The 15,990-nt window shown below is 42.8% G+C and overlaps 1 protein-coding gene across 1 annotated transcript; it reads right to left on the reverse strand.

The window, feature by feature from the left end:
- Positions 1–247: 247 nt before the first annotated feature.
- TRAF5 (TNF receptor associated factor 5) lies at positions 248–11,669 on the reverse strand. Its single transcript, XM_084284988.1, has 11 exons — positions 11,589–11,669; positions 10,847–11,066; positions 9,028–9,085; positions 7,616–7,717; positions 6,619–6,783; positions 6,226–6,303; positions 5,778–5,852; positions 5,402–5,494; positions 4,606–4,746; positions 3,927–4,095; positions 248–3,442 (listed from the first exon to the last, which is right to left on the reverse strand). The coding sequence occupies exons 2-11, from the start codon at positions 11,059–11,061 to the stop codon at positions 2,865–2,867; spliced, it is 1,674 nt and encodes a 557-aa protein (XP_084141114.1). The 5' UTR covers positions 11,062–11,066; positions 11,589–11,669; the 3' UTR covers positions 248–2,864.
- Positions 11,670–15,990: the final 4,321 nt, after the last annotated feature.

The following is a 15,990-nucleotide window of genomic DNA, read 5'->3' on the forward strand; positions in this document are numbered from 1 at the left end:
TGTGCCCACGTAGAAATATCATACGCTCTTCTGTTACTCCACACAATATTATTGAGAAAGTTTTTGTCTTTTTTTTCCACACAACATCAAAAATTCTTCCCAAATACTCACACACCGTTGTTTCTTTTCTTTATTGGGAATGGGATGAAATTTAAAATCCAGCGTACAAGTAGTAAAAATCGCTGAAAATCTTAAAACGTACAACTCTCAACCACTGTAACAAAACGATCCGGTTTAAATAAGGTCGTCTTTAAAAAAATGGATTTTCTCAACTAATTCGTTATAAAACAGGCAGTATTTCAAAAGGGGTGTTTCCATCACCCAGGATGAATTGTTTGTGCTTCAAAATTTTAACAGGAATATTCATGACAAACAATAAAACCTACTGTAAGTAGAGAGATTGCAGTATGAACTTTCTGCGACCAAACATGCTCTCAAACTGTGTCCAGCAACACACCAAACACGTATCCACATCACTACACCATCACCAATTCTAACAGCTAGGAATGGAGTTTTAATAATACTTAGCTCTTCTCATGCTCAAAATTCTTCACAAACATTTAAACGGTCCTAACACTGCTGCAAGTATTATTATCCCCATTTTACGCTCGGGGTGGTGGAGGCAGAGGGGACTGGTAATTTGCCCAGACACAGACCGCATCCCTTCCCTCTTGCTCCAGTTCTCCATGTTCTTTGTCATTTCTTTAATTTTACACTTCATGTACTGGAGAGTCCTAGGAAATGCAGCTGGCATGGTTCCATCTGTGGTTATTAGGCAAGCTGTGCCACTTTGGAAGTTACATGACAAATACGAAAGTAACAATCAATCTGAAGTCCACATCAGAGGCTCAGAATTGATGTCCTAGAATGCCACAACATCTTAAAAACAAGCTTACTCGTTCTGTAACAAAGTGTTAAGGACATAAGAACTAGTTCTCTCTGCTGTATGGACAAAAAGGACTGTGAAAGTCAGCCATGGTGGTAAAAAAAAATAAGATTTGGTCCTCATCATCTGTCTGGGAACACTGAAAACCCCAACAATGGCCCAGCATGTACTGACATTGTACAACAGAAAGAGCATCTAATTAAAAACAAAGTTTCCAGATGCGCTATCTTACTAGGACATACAAATAACTAAGGTTTTTCCTCCCCTACCCCTCAAATTTCAAAATTCGTGAGTCTGAATTACGTCTTAGAAACTGTGCGGAAAAGTAAATGCCTAGCAATGAGCTTCCAGGTATAAAATATGGTATTTTGACTTCATCTTACTGACAATCCCCAATCGTGTTATTTCAGTCGATATTAACATTCTGCACAGAAAAGGCATTTCTGATTTTGCCACATTTGCCCTCTTGAATTTTCTACCTTATACCTTGCAGTCTGTGCCCCATTTTGATTTTTATCCTGCCTAGTTTAGTCTTACTCTAAACACAGCGTGATTTCATATTATCCCTTTCAAAAGCTTCAGCTTTGCTCTGCCACTGGACTGCAGGAGCAATGGATAACATTTCAATGCTTTATTACCTGATCTGTAAGAGATGAGGGACACAAAATTCTGTCACTTCTAACAGCAAAATGACCGAGTGTGCAAAATGACATCCCTCTTACAAGCACCTAAAAGGCTACAAAAAGGCACATAAATATTTCATTATTTGTTGTTTCGTGCCTGATCTTGGCATTTTTAGTGTGTCTCCAATAAACGACATACAATGCACACGCTCCCTTGCAATATGGCAGGAACTTGGGATAAAAATGAAGATCTTCAGAAGTGCTTCACAGCTAGCAGTTATTGCTCAGCAGCTCTCTCTCCTTTCAACAAATGCTAGGGCTGCACTATCACCTGCGAGAACGGTGTTCCTACAGCAACCTCAATCCCAAGCCTCATTCCCTAATCCATTTCCCCCTTCATTCCCAAACATCTAAATTTCTAGCAGAGGGGAACAATGCATGTTATGTGGGCTTTTTCCCTAACAGATATCCAAAGCTATTCCTGCCTTCTGTAGAGCTGGTAGGCCAGAAAGCATCTCTTTTGCACAGCTGAAGAAGCAAAAAAGAGAAATTTGTTCTCCCTTGGCAGTACAGCCAAAAGGTGGCAGGCTGGCTGAGTACCTCACTTATGGCCATGTCCTGAGAGGTGAGAAGCACATACGGCTTCTTTTGACTTCAGGTGGGGACTGTGGATGTTGATCACCAATGGAAATCAGTCCCAAGGCACTAGGCAGGAATGGAAAAGACATTAACAAAGCTATTGTGACCTCCTATATAGCTGAAATATCAGGCTAGAAAAGTAAGAGGCATTGGAATCTTCCTTTGGGCTTCCTTGAAGGAAAATGGCAACAAAAAAGGAATGCAAGATCCCTGACAAATGTCTGGCTGAAGCCATTTCTCACTGCTTCAAAAATCCAGGAGATTAAGGGATCATGATACATTGATTCAAATGCGCTAATGTCAAAATGTTTCCATTTCAGACAAGTGCAATGCACTTGCACGTTGTGTGAGAGTGACAGGAGCCCACAGGCCTGCTTGGGCTCCGCAGAGTTTACAGGATGATTTTCGTCTCAGAACACCAGTTTTGTGATGTGAGCCAAGCATTCACACCTAGCCGGCACTAAGACAGGTCAAAGCACCGGACTGAATGCATGTTCACATCACACTGGACTTACAGCTGCCTTGAAACTGCAGCCCTGAAAAAAGGTTAAAAAAGGGAAGGCTGATGCTTTGGCAATTCATTATCCGTTACATAGTCCAAAAGCCTCAAAACATATCAGTAGCTCGACTAGTGGCAATTCACTATTGCATGACTGGTAGTCACAAAGAAAGCATTTCTTAATAATTAAAGCAGTCATATTGATTGGGTGCTTTTTTCACAATTCCTCCAGATCAGTTAAATCCACAACTACTTTCAAGAACAGCGTGTCATCTCTAACATAGGTATTCTTTGTGTTCTCCAGAACCGTGTGCGGCACAAAGCGCGGGCATCCAGAGGCAATATTCATTTCTCCATCCGGCCTTTTGAAGCTGCTGCTGTTGGGGTCAGCTCTAAAGTTTTCCACAATGTGATTTTTTTTCCCACTTTGGTCCAACAGCATAAGCGTAACTTTTTGCTTGAAAGGCCAAGGCAACAGTGAGTCAAACTCGCCTCTCATGACTACAAAGTAAAGCGAGACGTGCGTTCCCTTGCCTGAGCCATCCCCATTCAGATATGCTCTCGCACATAACCTGTACCCACAACGGCTGGTGTAAAAAGGCTGGCTGAATATAGAGAGCACACGGCCTTCCACTGCTTCTTTTTTCTTCATCTTATAGTCCGTGATTTTCCAAATTAATTTCCCACTGTAGCACGTGCCTTCCAAAAGCTTAAATCGTTCTTCATTTTTATTGAGCTGTGCTTTGTGAATATTGATTTGGAGATCATGTTTGCTGGACTGACCTTCCAAAACAACTGGAAAAAAAGAAATATTCAGTAAAATAAAATGGTCAGAACACTGGATACAAAGAGTGACCAGACTGGAGCTGACAATATGTAAGAACGATACTGAGCAGAGACTGTTAACTAATGCTAGCAGCACTGTGGCTGTTGACTTTTTAAAATTATTTTTATTGTTGTAATTGCAGCAGGTAATTGAACAAGGTAAAACACGACTGCAAGCCAGATTTAATGTCTGACAACAGACACTACCACTGCTCACATCACAGTGCCTCAGGAATTCAGGAGCTGGGCCCTGTGGTGACACCGTGGAGTAGGGGAAGGTGGGAGGATGGAGCAGACACTACCACAGGTTGGTCTTAGAAAGCAAGAATAAGCAAGTTATTTCTGGCTAAGAGCCACAGCTGACTGTCTGCAGTACCAGAGCCTCTACTTAGCCACCACAACATCAGCAAAAATCCCAAACCCACGCAGAAAAGAGACAGAAGTCCCAACATACCTAAGCGCTGATCGTATGACTCCATAAGGGCAATCTTCTGTTTTACATTTTCAATTGTGTCAAACAGGGGTCGCAAGTCTAATTTACTTTGCTGCTGGTTTGCCATCTGTATTAGCTGTTTCACCTGCGATTCCAGACGTGCAGATTTATCCAGGTGACTGGCAAGAGCCTTCCCAGTTAATGTCATTGGAAGAGGGTGGGAAGTAGAGACAAGAGACGTGCATAAAATCAGCCATTCCATTTGAAATAGAGAAATCTTTAACATGTCAGCAATACCAGCTACAATGTGCAATCAATAGTCTGCTGCCTTAGGAACGTATCCAAATGTTCCCTCTCTCGGCGTTTGCTGACTGAGAAACCATCCCTCATTCAGATCCATTCTCACTGCAGTACTTCATTCAACTACTTATTCAAATTTACACCTTCCTATTTCCTATGATCTAGCCATGGGGATTTATTCAGTGTTTTTGCCGAGATCAGATATCCAGACTTCTTTATTGGTTAAAAGGAGAAGACAATAGTGTACTGTAAAAAACAACAGCAACGGCAACAAACCAAGAAGGGCTTGTGAAACGTCTGGGAAGCAGTATTTGTTATTGTCTTGCTATTAATGACAACTGGATACACATATTTCAGAACGCAAAAAAGCAATCGGCCAAAAAGGTAAAATCAGTCTCACCTGCGTGCTTACCATCAAGTTGCTATTTTTACCAAACAGTTGTGTAAACTGTCTGAATTCTTTCTCACACTTTTTAACAGCCTCTGCAAGCTGCTGGATTTTAATCTCTTTAGATTCCAGGCTCTTGTACAGGTCAGATATCTACAAACAGAAAAATACAGAGTAAAAACTCCAGGCACAACAAAGTACCCAAGGATTGCATTAAAACACACGTGATAGTACAGAAAAAAAAGAAGAAAGGTTTATAATGCAAGGTCTCTAGCTTAGCTAGATAATTCAAACTTTGTGGATGAGCTCTGGCAAGTACGGAACATCCCTGCATCTTAAACCTGCCCAGCTGCTGCCCAGCTTACAAAGCAAGATTTTTAAGCCACTGTGTTAATGTGGATTGAGGCAAGAGGCTCTGCACTGCTCTGTACTTCCTCTACAGAAGGGACAGCTTGAGCGTCTAAGGGCTCATGTTCAAAGCAATCTGACGGGCCTCTGAAACCTTAAAATGCTCTATCTGCAAACCTTGAGGCATCTGTAAGAAGAGGCTGAAAGCAAATGAGGTGAGCAATGGCAATGAGCCTCCCATTGTGCCTGCCAGAGAATATACGTGCCTGAGCACAAAGAGGTTTCCATCTAATCGCCTGACTTCACTAGAAGAGCTTATTCTGACTTCTGAGGTGTGCAAAGACAATAAAAACAGTCTTTTAAAGTATACTTGAACTAAAACAGGCAACAAATGCAAAATCTCGTATCGTCCTCCAAGCAGCCAAGGACTGTTGAAGAATGCTCATTAAATAAGAGTTACCTGTTCTTCCAATCTAGAGTTCTTGTCCAAAATCTGCAGCATGTGTTCCCTCAGGGCACCATTTTCATGTTCAGCAAGTTTCCCTCTTTTAACCTTAGTGAGGCAGAGGAAGAAGTGAAAGAATAAAATAATCAGATGAACAGATTTGTGAAGCTGGTGGGTAAAAAATGTATTGATGCAAGCATTTAAAACATCCCCTCTGTGACTTTGGAAGTCAGGGAATGGCAGTACTGGTTCTATGTGGTAGCATCTTAGGTGGTAGCAGTACTAGAAACGATCGTGAAAGAACAAAAAGTGGTTATTTTGATTAATTATTCTGATTGGTTTGGGAGACAAATTCCAGCCCCAAAACAAGCAAAGATTTACAGAACAGTACCTTTATAAGACAGCCATACTGCTTATACGGGCAGTCTACTTCAGTCTCGGGACACACAGTGTGATGCTTTTCAATCTGCATATAATAACAAAAAGACTCTTAATAAAATAAATATTAAATTACTTATTGCACTGATAAAATCTGAATACTTGCATAAAGGGTGAGTAAAGGCCAATATCATGACTGATCACGTAAAGAGGAAAATGAATATTCAGACAATAAGCGAGCTTGGTACTCTCCCATACTGCTAAATACCAGAGCTTTGCCATGACCAAATTCCTCATTTGTCAGGTGGGCCACATATCAGTTACAGGACCAAACAAAGAAAATACTTGGAGTGATGAAGATTTATTGGTGCAAGCCAATGCTTGCGTCTCTGATGCAAGTTTCAGTTTTCATAGTAGTGTGCAATTTGCTGAATCACAGTATGTGGAAGAACTACCAGTACCTCCTTTTTCAGAATGATTTGTGAGCAGTTTTGGACACAAGGCACGGGATAATCAGGACAGTCATCTTTCTCGTGATTCTGGGGAAAAAGAAAAACAACACAACAGTTTGCATTTTTGTAAAGTAGTATACATAAAGGAAGCTATTAATTTGGCATGCAAAAAATAATCATAAACATGCATGTACAAGCCCCATATCACATTGCTGTTCCTAAGAAAGCAACAATAATCGGTATCATTTAAAGCAGATTTATTATGCTTTCTCCTTCAGCTACTCAGCCAAATTTTGCTTCACAAGTTATAAAACCCCACTGCAGTGCTAGAAACTTTTTACTCAGAACTATTAGGAAGTAAAACATTTGCTATGGAGTCCAGGGAATGTTTTATAACCTTACCTTTATGTTAATTAACATCACATATTTATTACAGTACTGACACATTTCTTCTCGAAATTTACAGTGCTGACTCAAGTGATCTTTCAGATCTTTCCGAAGGATTTGATCACAACACCCATCGTTAGTGCACTGCAGGCTTTCAAACAAACACTGCTGAAGATGCTCCTACAACACATAACAAGTTAAAGCCCAATGTGTTTCACTGTATCTCCAGTTGTCCAACAGACACACAGAAATATTTGGCAGTCTGGTAACAAACAAAAGTCCATGCACTCCTTCCTAGTGTGAACTTAAAACTAAAGCAAAATTTAGTCCTGTATTTGATTTCTATTTTTCATTCAAAAAGATCAAAGTGGCCAGTACATCTTGGCAAGTTTTTCTGAATCAACTATCACACCGTGCCTAAGTGTGCAGAAATTATGTACAGACACTGTGGATATACTAAAGCTATCTCAGAGCTCACTCCTCAGATAGCTGGAGCCGCAAGGCTTACTGTCATGGCTCTGGGATTGCCCTGGCCTCAGGCCCTGCTTAGCAGCATGGCAGAGGGGGTACGCTGAGCATCAACTCGCTAATCTCTTTTGTGTCACTCTTCCTGATGCTGCATCACACTGCACAGACATTCTGATGTGAGTTATTCTTGCTATTTTTATCATATTTAAATTCTCACATTATTAGTTTCTCACTATTGCATAGAAAACCCTCAGAATTTGACTCACGGTGATCCTCCTGAACTTGCAAAATGATAGATGCATTCACAGCAACATAAAGCAAATGGTTCTTATTAAACCAAGCAGGCAAAACTGGAAGCTTACAGCCATAACATTTTAAGCATAGCTATACACTGTGAGTAACAAATATCAAGTGATAGTCTATGCACTTAAACCACATTTCTATAAAAACTCTGAAATCTGAAGACAATCACTGAAATTTATCTTATAATACACAAAATTTGCATGAAAACCGAAGGCTTCAAAATTTGATGGAGCAAACTCACCTGATATCGCCCCAGAATTATTTTTGAATTGCAGTCAGGAAAGTTTTTGCAGAACACATGCAAGTTCAGAACTTCCCTTTTACAACAGTTGTCCCTGAATACCTGTAAAGGAGTTAAACCAGTCTTCATATATAGTTATATGGGATGTTATAAAAATATAAAAAGCAAATCTTGGTAACAGATAAAAGTCCATGTCAAAAAAAACCTGTAACAAAGCTTTTAAGTGCCCAAGTGTAGACTCCATAATTGTGAGTATGGATCTTGACAATTCTTATTAAAAATACTATAAAAACACAAACTAAAACTTATACTGTGAATTTTCTAGCAGACATAGCATTTTTTCCCCATGCATTTATTCCACATGTGCTAATCTACCTCTCAGCCTGCAGCATTAGTAGCTCAGGAGCTACAAAACCAGTGCCTGAATGCCAAAGAAAGCAGGCAGAGCTAAATGCCCTGAAGACCAAGTCAGCTGTGTGTACTGCTCCAGCAGTGCAGAGCACCTTTGGGATAGCAATGATGTTCAGACACCCCACGTATAGGCTCTGAGAAACAGCACTGTTCCCAGTTGTGTAAGCAGAAGCAAAGTAAGCTCCCAGAGCAAACTTTCAGTCTTGTTTAGAGATAAATCTACCTATACGGAGCATTATACAGCTGCTCTGACTTCTGCTAATGTCATTAAGATTTCCACAGGGTAGAAGATAGCAAGTGAAAAGCAACTATCATATGGACAGTCACAATTTTGTCTGAGGAGTAAGAGAGAGAGAGGGGAAGGAAACATTTAATTTCACTGGGAAATTCATTTTGTCAGGATCAAGTATGTAGCATACTTTCAAGCTTTGGCATATAAATAAGAACAAATGCATCCACTACAAATATTCAGTTGGTTGCAAAATAAGAAATATGAACTTGTCTTTTCTTCCAAGAAGTTATCAAAATGCAAATTAAGTCTGTTGGGTTAATTAGATATTACAGAAATAATCAAGGCAGCAAATTACAACCAAGTCAAAAATCAAAGGCAATTAAATAAACAAGATTCCCAAGCAAGTTTGGGGATAAAAAAATTAAGTCAGTAAACTCTCACTATAAAATATAAAACTCCACTATAAAAAACATCCAAAGACTAGAGAAGATTTAAACACTGTGAACCTATTTAACAGTTTACTGGAATACAGAGGACAGAAGCGAAATAAGTTCAGAACACAAGGTGTAAAACGAAGCTTTAGCTGTACATCCTGATTTCCTTTCTGAGAGAACATCAGTGAACATACAATTGCACCCAGCACTGTTTCATATGACAAAAACTACTCTTCCCCTGAGGACTAAAAGACTCAGATCCATCTTGTTCTCGTCTGTCTTGCTTTTCCATGCAGATGGTCACTGCTGAAGCAACTGCAACTACAGCCACTTACCTCGTGCATTTTTATTGTTTCTTTGTCGACAGGACAGGTGGGTACTGCATTCAATTCTCTAGATTACAAGAAAAGTTACATTAAACCACAGAAAACTTCATTTATTTTACAAAATGAGGCTATACCACAATCTGCCTGGCAGAAGTCAGTACTAGATTTGTAAGTGGCAAGGCACAATATTCACATAATGTGAATGGCTGAATTTTGATATGACAAAGGGTGAAAGGGAGGATTTCCCTCAATTTTTATGAAGCCTTTTAAATGGTCAGCCATGCCTTGAAGTCTGAATTTAAGTATCTCTTATTGCAAGATTTCATTCTGACTGTTGACACATTTCTTACAAAGCATCACAAAAGATGCTTTATACCAAAGCGATGCTTAGTTTGTGAAATCACTAGTTTGTTAAACTATCCAAAAAATACACAACCAGTTCTGTTAATTTACTAGCTGCAGAGCAGAATGCTAAACCAGGCATACCTTCAATGTTCAAAAAAGCATTTGGGCTTTTGCACAAGTGCCAGGTAGTACAGAATACAAGAGAAAACAGTCTTGCAACATGGACTGGTACTAGAAGCAGGTGGCCACCTAACAAGTGAGGATGATGAAAAGGCAGAAGTGTTTAATGTCTTTTTTTGCCTCATTATATAACAGCAATGAGCGATCTTGGGCAGCTTGGACTTTAGAGTTGGAGGATCATGACTGGGGGAGCAGTGACTTTCCATCTGTGGTCACAAAATTATAAGGCTAGAGCTGTATCAGCTTGGCATTCATAAGTCCCTGGGGCCTGACAGGATTTGCTTCAGAGAGCTGCAGGAGTTAGTGGACGCTACAGCTGGAGCCCCCTCAACAATTTACCAAAGGTGGGGGCAGCCTGGGGAGGTCCCTGCTGACTGGCAGCCAGCACTACACCCGTCTGCAAACTGCGCATGAGAGAAGGCCCAGGAAATCACAGAGCTGCCAGTGCAGGCCACGGGCTGTCAGGTCTGGGGAAGAGGAGGCTGAGGGGCGGCCTCACTGCTCTCTGCAGTTTCCTGAGGTGGGGACGCACAGAGGGAGGTGTTGGGCTCTGCTCCTGGGAATCGATGGCAGGATGCACGGGAATGGCATGGAGCTGGGCCAAGGCAGGCCAGACTGGGCATGAGGAAACATTTATTTACCCTCAGGGAAAGTCAGACACTGGGACAAGCTTCCTAGAGAGGTGGTTGATGCCCCACGCCTGTCAGTGCTCAAGAGACAGCGAGGCAATGCCCTCAGTAACATGCTTTAATTTTTGGGCAGCCCAGAGGTGGCCAGGCACTTGGACTTGATGGTCTTTGAAGGTCCCTTCCAACTGAACTATTTTACTCTATTCTAAAAATCAATGCAAGAAATACAAAATCCAATCTAGCTCGCCCCAGTCCTCTTTAAAGAAGTGATATGGAAGCAAATGAAAGCAATATTAATCTAACCACCAGTACCAACCAATAATGTGCAATAATGCAAAAAAAAATTCACCTGAATAGTACAATAATAGAAAGGCAGACCTAGACGGTGTCTCTCTCAATAATGTTTAAGTTTACATCAAAAGTTTCCATATGCTGACTTTCATGTAGTTACCAAAGCAATCCTATATTCCTTACCAGCACCATGTAAGGTCATTAGAGATACCTTTAAAAAGCTGAGTGTGCAGTCATTAAATTCAGCAGTTTCCACTGACTCCTACATATTATCAGATGATTACTATTATTATGGCTTTTACTGTTGATTTATGAAAGGTGCTGACTTCTGTTCAGAACAGGAGGACGGGGAGCATGTAGATACAGAAGGAGTCTGTACTAACCGCAGAGTAAGAATGCACTGCTGGCAAAATCGGTGACCACATCCTGTCTGGTGGGGATTGTGAAGGACTAGGTGGCAGTAGGCACACTTGTACCGGTCCTCTAAGGTTTCCACAAACTTGTAGTCAGCATCAGGTTCGAAGTCCAGAGAAACAGCACTGGCAGAGTTCTGGCGTGTGAAGATGCCTGAGAGACCAGCGAATTCGTCACAGGCCATGGAAGCTGCACAGAAAAACCACACACAGGAAGAATCCCGTCAAATGCTCACAGTCGGTCACATCACTTCAGCTACAGCTTACAGTGGACTGCAACCTGTCTGCAGGTTTCCATTTGCAGAAAGGTCCAACAGATTTCAGAGGGGAATGGGGCATCGACTACAGAAGAACAGCAGAAGGCTCAGAGGACCACAAGATAACATTTACATGACAAGCACTAAAACACACTTTATAAGAAGCTTCACAATCTGAAAACTATTCCCCAGAACAAAGTAAAAATAATCCTTAATTCCTTAATCTTTTTGCAGCAGCTGATAGTCTCAAAAAATTAAACAGTCAGAGCTGTAGTCGGGGAAAGCAGAGGCCAAGTCATGACCTTAAGGTTTGCCAGGAAAGTCTACACTTAATGTAAAGCCCTCCCACACGGTATTCTGAATTCACTGCAGTGGTGCAAGCAGAAGACAGCTTTGTGATTCATGGCAAGGAACATACAAAAAAAAAAAAAAAAAAAGGAGCAAGGAGATTTTACCTTCAGTTTAAGTGTTACAGCAGTCAAAGCCTCTTAACTTGACATCTTTCTTTTTCCAGTTGATCACTCATAGCAGTAGACTATACTCCTATTTTTTCAAAAATTTACTTAATTATGTGCAAGTTCTTGGCTATATTAATCCTGCCTGCAAGATGTGATGGAAAAAAAAAAAGTAAGATTGCAATCAGAAACGTGACATAAGTTTTTCACTCAATTTATAAAAGCTCACAGCAGATGAATGCTATGTTAGTTTTCTAAAGGAAAAAACAGCAACATTTGTTTCCAGTCCTAATAGTCACAAACCTTAATGTTTGCCCTGGTCCTTCAATCTCGCAGTACTTTTTTGCAAGCAGCCCAAGACCTAAAGCTGCTCAGGTTTTCATTTCTTGCAGCTCTGCATTCAGAAGACATTTATACTCACAGGATGTGTACAAACACGCAGTGCCTGCCACAACCACCTCCTCTTAAATAAAAAACGTAACTCAAGAGTTTGCTCTTCAGCTCATGTTTCTGCACCTCATTCCTGACAGCATAAAACTCACTCTGAACAGGCGTTACGATGAGGCAATTAAAACACATACGCTCCATCTAAAGCACTGCCTGTAGGGTTATAGCAATGCAGAAGCTTTTTATTTGTGTGAACTCTGAGGCACCCTGCAACAGAGCTTTGGCTCTCAGGACACTTCATGGGGAGGTGCTCGATTTTGTGGCCGCACTTCAGCAGGCTGCTTCCCTGCGGGCACATCACCTTCCCTGTCAGTCACTCGAGTCACTTTTACTGGCAGCAGCACCTCCCCGAGAGAGGTCTGACTCAGCTCCCGCAAGGTCACAGAGGGTGCATGCTGCTTTAGCGGGGAAGCAGGGCTGGCACATCACTATCAGCAACCCCACAGCTGGCATGAGGCAGCACACCAAGCGCTGACACACTAGCACGCCACATTCGGCTGTGGGCTGTTGGCCTTAGAAAGCAGCGATGAGTGCAGTGCAGCATGGAGCTCAAACATCTCCTGGGGCTCAGAAAGCACTGTGCATTTTCTTTGCTGCTTCGAAATCCCACTCTTCGAAGGAGATCCTTAAGGTAGAGAGCCGCGACTCCCTGTAGGCTCTGTGGGGCGCCCACCCACCAGCCTGCAGGACAGGAGGTCAGGGTTGTCAGTCAGCACTGATCATGTCGTCTGACCCTTCCTCCTCTTAAAAACAGGGTTTCCATTCCTCTGGTGCTTACTAAGGAGCGATTTGATTTTCCTCATGCCCAGCAGGGACCTGAAGGAGCAGCCTAAAGGGCTTACCAGCCTCACACCTCAGCCCAGCGGCGGGGGCCTCCATGGAAGGTGAGCGATGGCCACAGTGACCAGTGCAGCATGAGCCATCTGCAGGCAAATCTGCTATGAACCCACTGCTCAGTGGGAACCCCAAAACACATTTCCCTCCTCTTGGTTACAAATGCCCCTTCCTGTTTAAGTAACATCCAATTTCTCCAGTCCTATCACACTCCAGGACTTGCATTATCCAGCGTTATGGACTTAGCAAGTTGATGCTGCACTGTGTAAAAAGCATACCAAAAAAACCCACCCCACAATTATCAACTTTTGCCTTTAAGGGTCTGCCCCAAGACCCATCCACACCCTGACAACTCAGGACATTTACCATTGCTGCCAGCTGTTTTATGACTGCTGTAGGGTTGGTGGCCATTTTTGTGAGGAAAGAGGCCACAGGAGGTGTTTCTGTGAGGGAACAGGCCACATGGGACATTTTTGTGAGGAAACAGGCCATGCAGGGCACTTTTGTGTGAAAATGGGCCATACGACATGCCTTGGCTCCACTAAGGACTCCAGCGCGGCCTCAGCCCCTTGATGGCCCAGTGCCTTCCTGCCATTACCTAGCACAATCCTTCAGCCCTGGGTCGGCTCTTCCACAGGGCTGGGACCGAGCAATGTTGGGCATACCTCAGAAAAGGGGCACCTTTTGCCACATGCCAAAGCCAAGCGCACTGGACTAGGTGAGCCCTGAGGAAGGCTGAGGTGACGCCTGGGTGACAGACCTGCCGCCAGCCAACACTCAGTGTGATGCATCCCCACCACCACCACAGCAGCTCCGGGCTGTCTGTAGAAGCCCTTCTTCCCCTCCCAGCCTGCGCCTGTTCTCTTTGAGCTGAAACCAGTGGGAAACCATCGGGGAAAAAAGCACATTTTGCGCGTGTGTGCCCGCCGCTGGTTGACTGAATCAGCTTCCTGCTTACGCCACTGCCCGGCCCACGCTGGAGCTGAGGTGTGCTTTCACTTCTGCCTGCTCACGGCCGCGAACAAAGCAAAAGCATCCTCTCTTTGCATATGTGGCGAGTTTTTCTAGTGTGTGTGTGAAGTGCAGTATCGTTTGAAAATACACGGCACTGGCAGGCCCGTGCTGCGTGGCGATGCTCTTGCAGCAGCCACGCACCACAAAGCTGCAGAGAGATTTTCATTGCGACCCCAGTGCAAAAGCACCCCCAAAAATGAAACAATCTATAGGCACTGAAAACCTACGTGTCAAAATTGGATCTCTATATGACAAAATGATCAGAATTAGCTTTGACCCCATGTTAGAGAAGTGGTTTGAATCACTTAGGCCCAAGTCCTGCGAAGAGGTACCAAAGGGTGGGAGCTGAATGGCAGCACAGCACAAAGCTGATGAACAATTCACAAATAGATCAATTCACAAATGCCCCCATGTCATTTCAACATCCCAGCCCTACCTACACCAACAGCACAATACGTAAAATGCTTCTGGAACAACTTCTTTGTGTAACTGTGTTGCATGCGGATGCTTTAATCTCACTGGAAATAATCCAAGATGGAGAAATTTCATAACACAAATGCAAGTTCTTAATTGGGGGCTATCCAGTTTTAACTACCACCACACCAGGTGAAGGCCAAACGTTTCTGGAAAAATGGTCCACACTTGGCATATCTTGCTGTTCAGAAATGGAGTAAGACACACAGAACAAAGGAAGAAAAATCAACATGGGCATGACTTCCTATCATATGGCCATTATATTAACATTTCTAAACCCGCATTAAAGCAGTTCCCCCAGCAGTGATGTTGCCTATCCACGTCACCAGCAGTCAGAAAGGAGAAGACACAGCGTGCAGCACTGATATTGAACTGTCACTGAGAGATTAACATTTTTTTAGCCATGTACCTACTGCACACAGAGAAAACACCCCTATAATGCGGTAGTTCTTTTTTAAGAAAGTATGTTTTTCCTGTTTTCTCTCACGTGAGAGTAAGTTCCCAAGAGAGGTTATCGCATTGCCACTTGAGCTACGAGCACATCAGCCACTGCAGCTGGCTGTTGTACTGAAACATCCAGACTTGTAGACCCAAGGCACAGGCACCAAGTGCTACCAGGCCTTGTAGACAGAGAAGGGCAAGTATGTGAATTGTTATCACAGATTTGGTCATCAAGCTTGGACAAGAAAACTGGATGCTTGGTCCTGCTGCCTAGCGAGTAAGAGGTGCTACCAGCTGAGAGCACAGTCTCAGCTGGGTTCACTGCTTGAGGGAGGATAATGCTCAGCTCTGCTCCAGGTTTGGGGCATTGCTCAGTAAAAAACACTGCGATCGCTTCCTTATGTAACATGCTTCCATGAAATACATGTAATAGGGCATGAAAAAATGTTATACACCCGTATTCCTACACTCCAGCTCTGGTTCAGCTCTATTCCTTTGCCCCAAGATGCTTGCTAGGGACAGGTCTTAGAGGATGCCCTGTCCCTCCCTCTGAACATTATCCACCTTATACGGCCTACCAGAACTGGAAGCCTGCCTTGGTCATGACAGGGAAAGTTTTGTAAAAATCAATTCACTTTAGAGTTCATCAATTCACTCAGATGAACAATTCACAAATAGATCAATTCACTTCATTGGGAGCTGACAAAGAAACGATAGAGGGGAACATACCTTACCTTAACATGACCCTCTCCAAGCTACCTTATAAACTAGGTAGATTAGCTGCCTCCTGAACTTTTGAATTAAAATAAACCAATTTATATAATTTACTAGTAATAGAAGGCTTCTCCACAAAAAACAATCCATTTTGGGGACAACAAAGATATGCCCCAACTCTTAACATACACATCTGAACAGGTCTGCTAAAGGACTACCATTAATGTCCACTCACATTTAGAATACTTACTGATTGAAGGCACAGCAGATTATATTGAACCACAGAAAGAAAAGCAGATGATGCCGCCTGACATCACTGCTGGATCATCCTTGTCCCTCCTAGCCCAGGAAGAGTTACAGTGTCTTGACTGCTGACAACAAAACCCGCTTGCAGAGTCCCTGCAGGGAGAAGGAGCCTGGCTGCACCACTTGTGGCCTCAGCCCTGAGGTCACGGAGGAAAAGGATCCAGCACAGACT

This window comes from Netta rufina (assembly GCF_964035555.1).
Source record: "Netta rufina genome assembly, chromosome: 3".
In the NCBI taxonomy this organism is placed as follows: domain Eukaryota; kingdom Metazoa; phylum Chordata; class Aves; order Anseriformes; family Anatidae; genus Netta; species Netta rufina.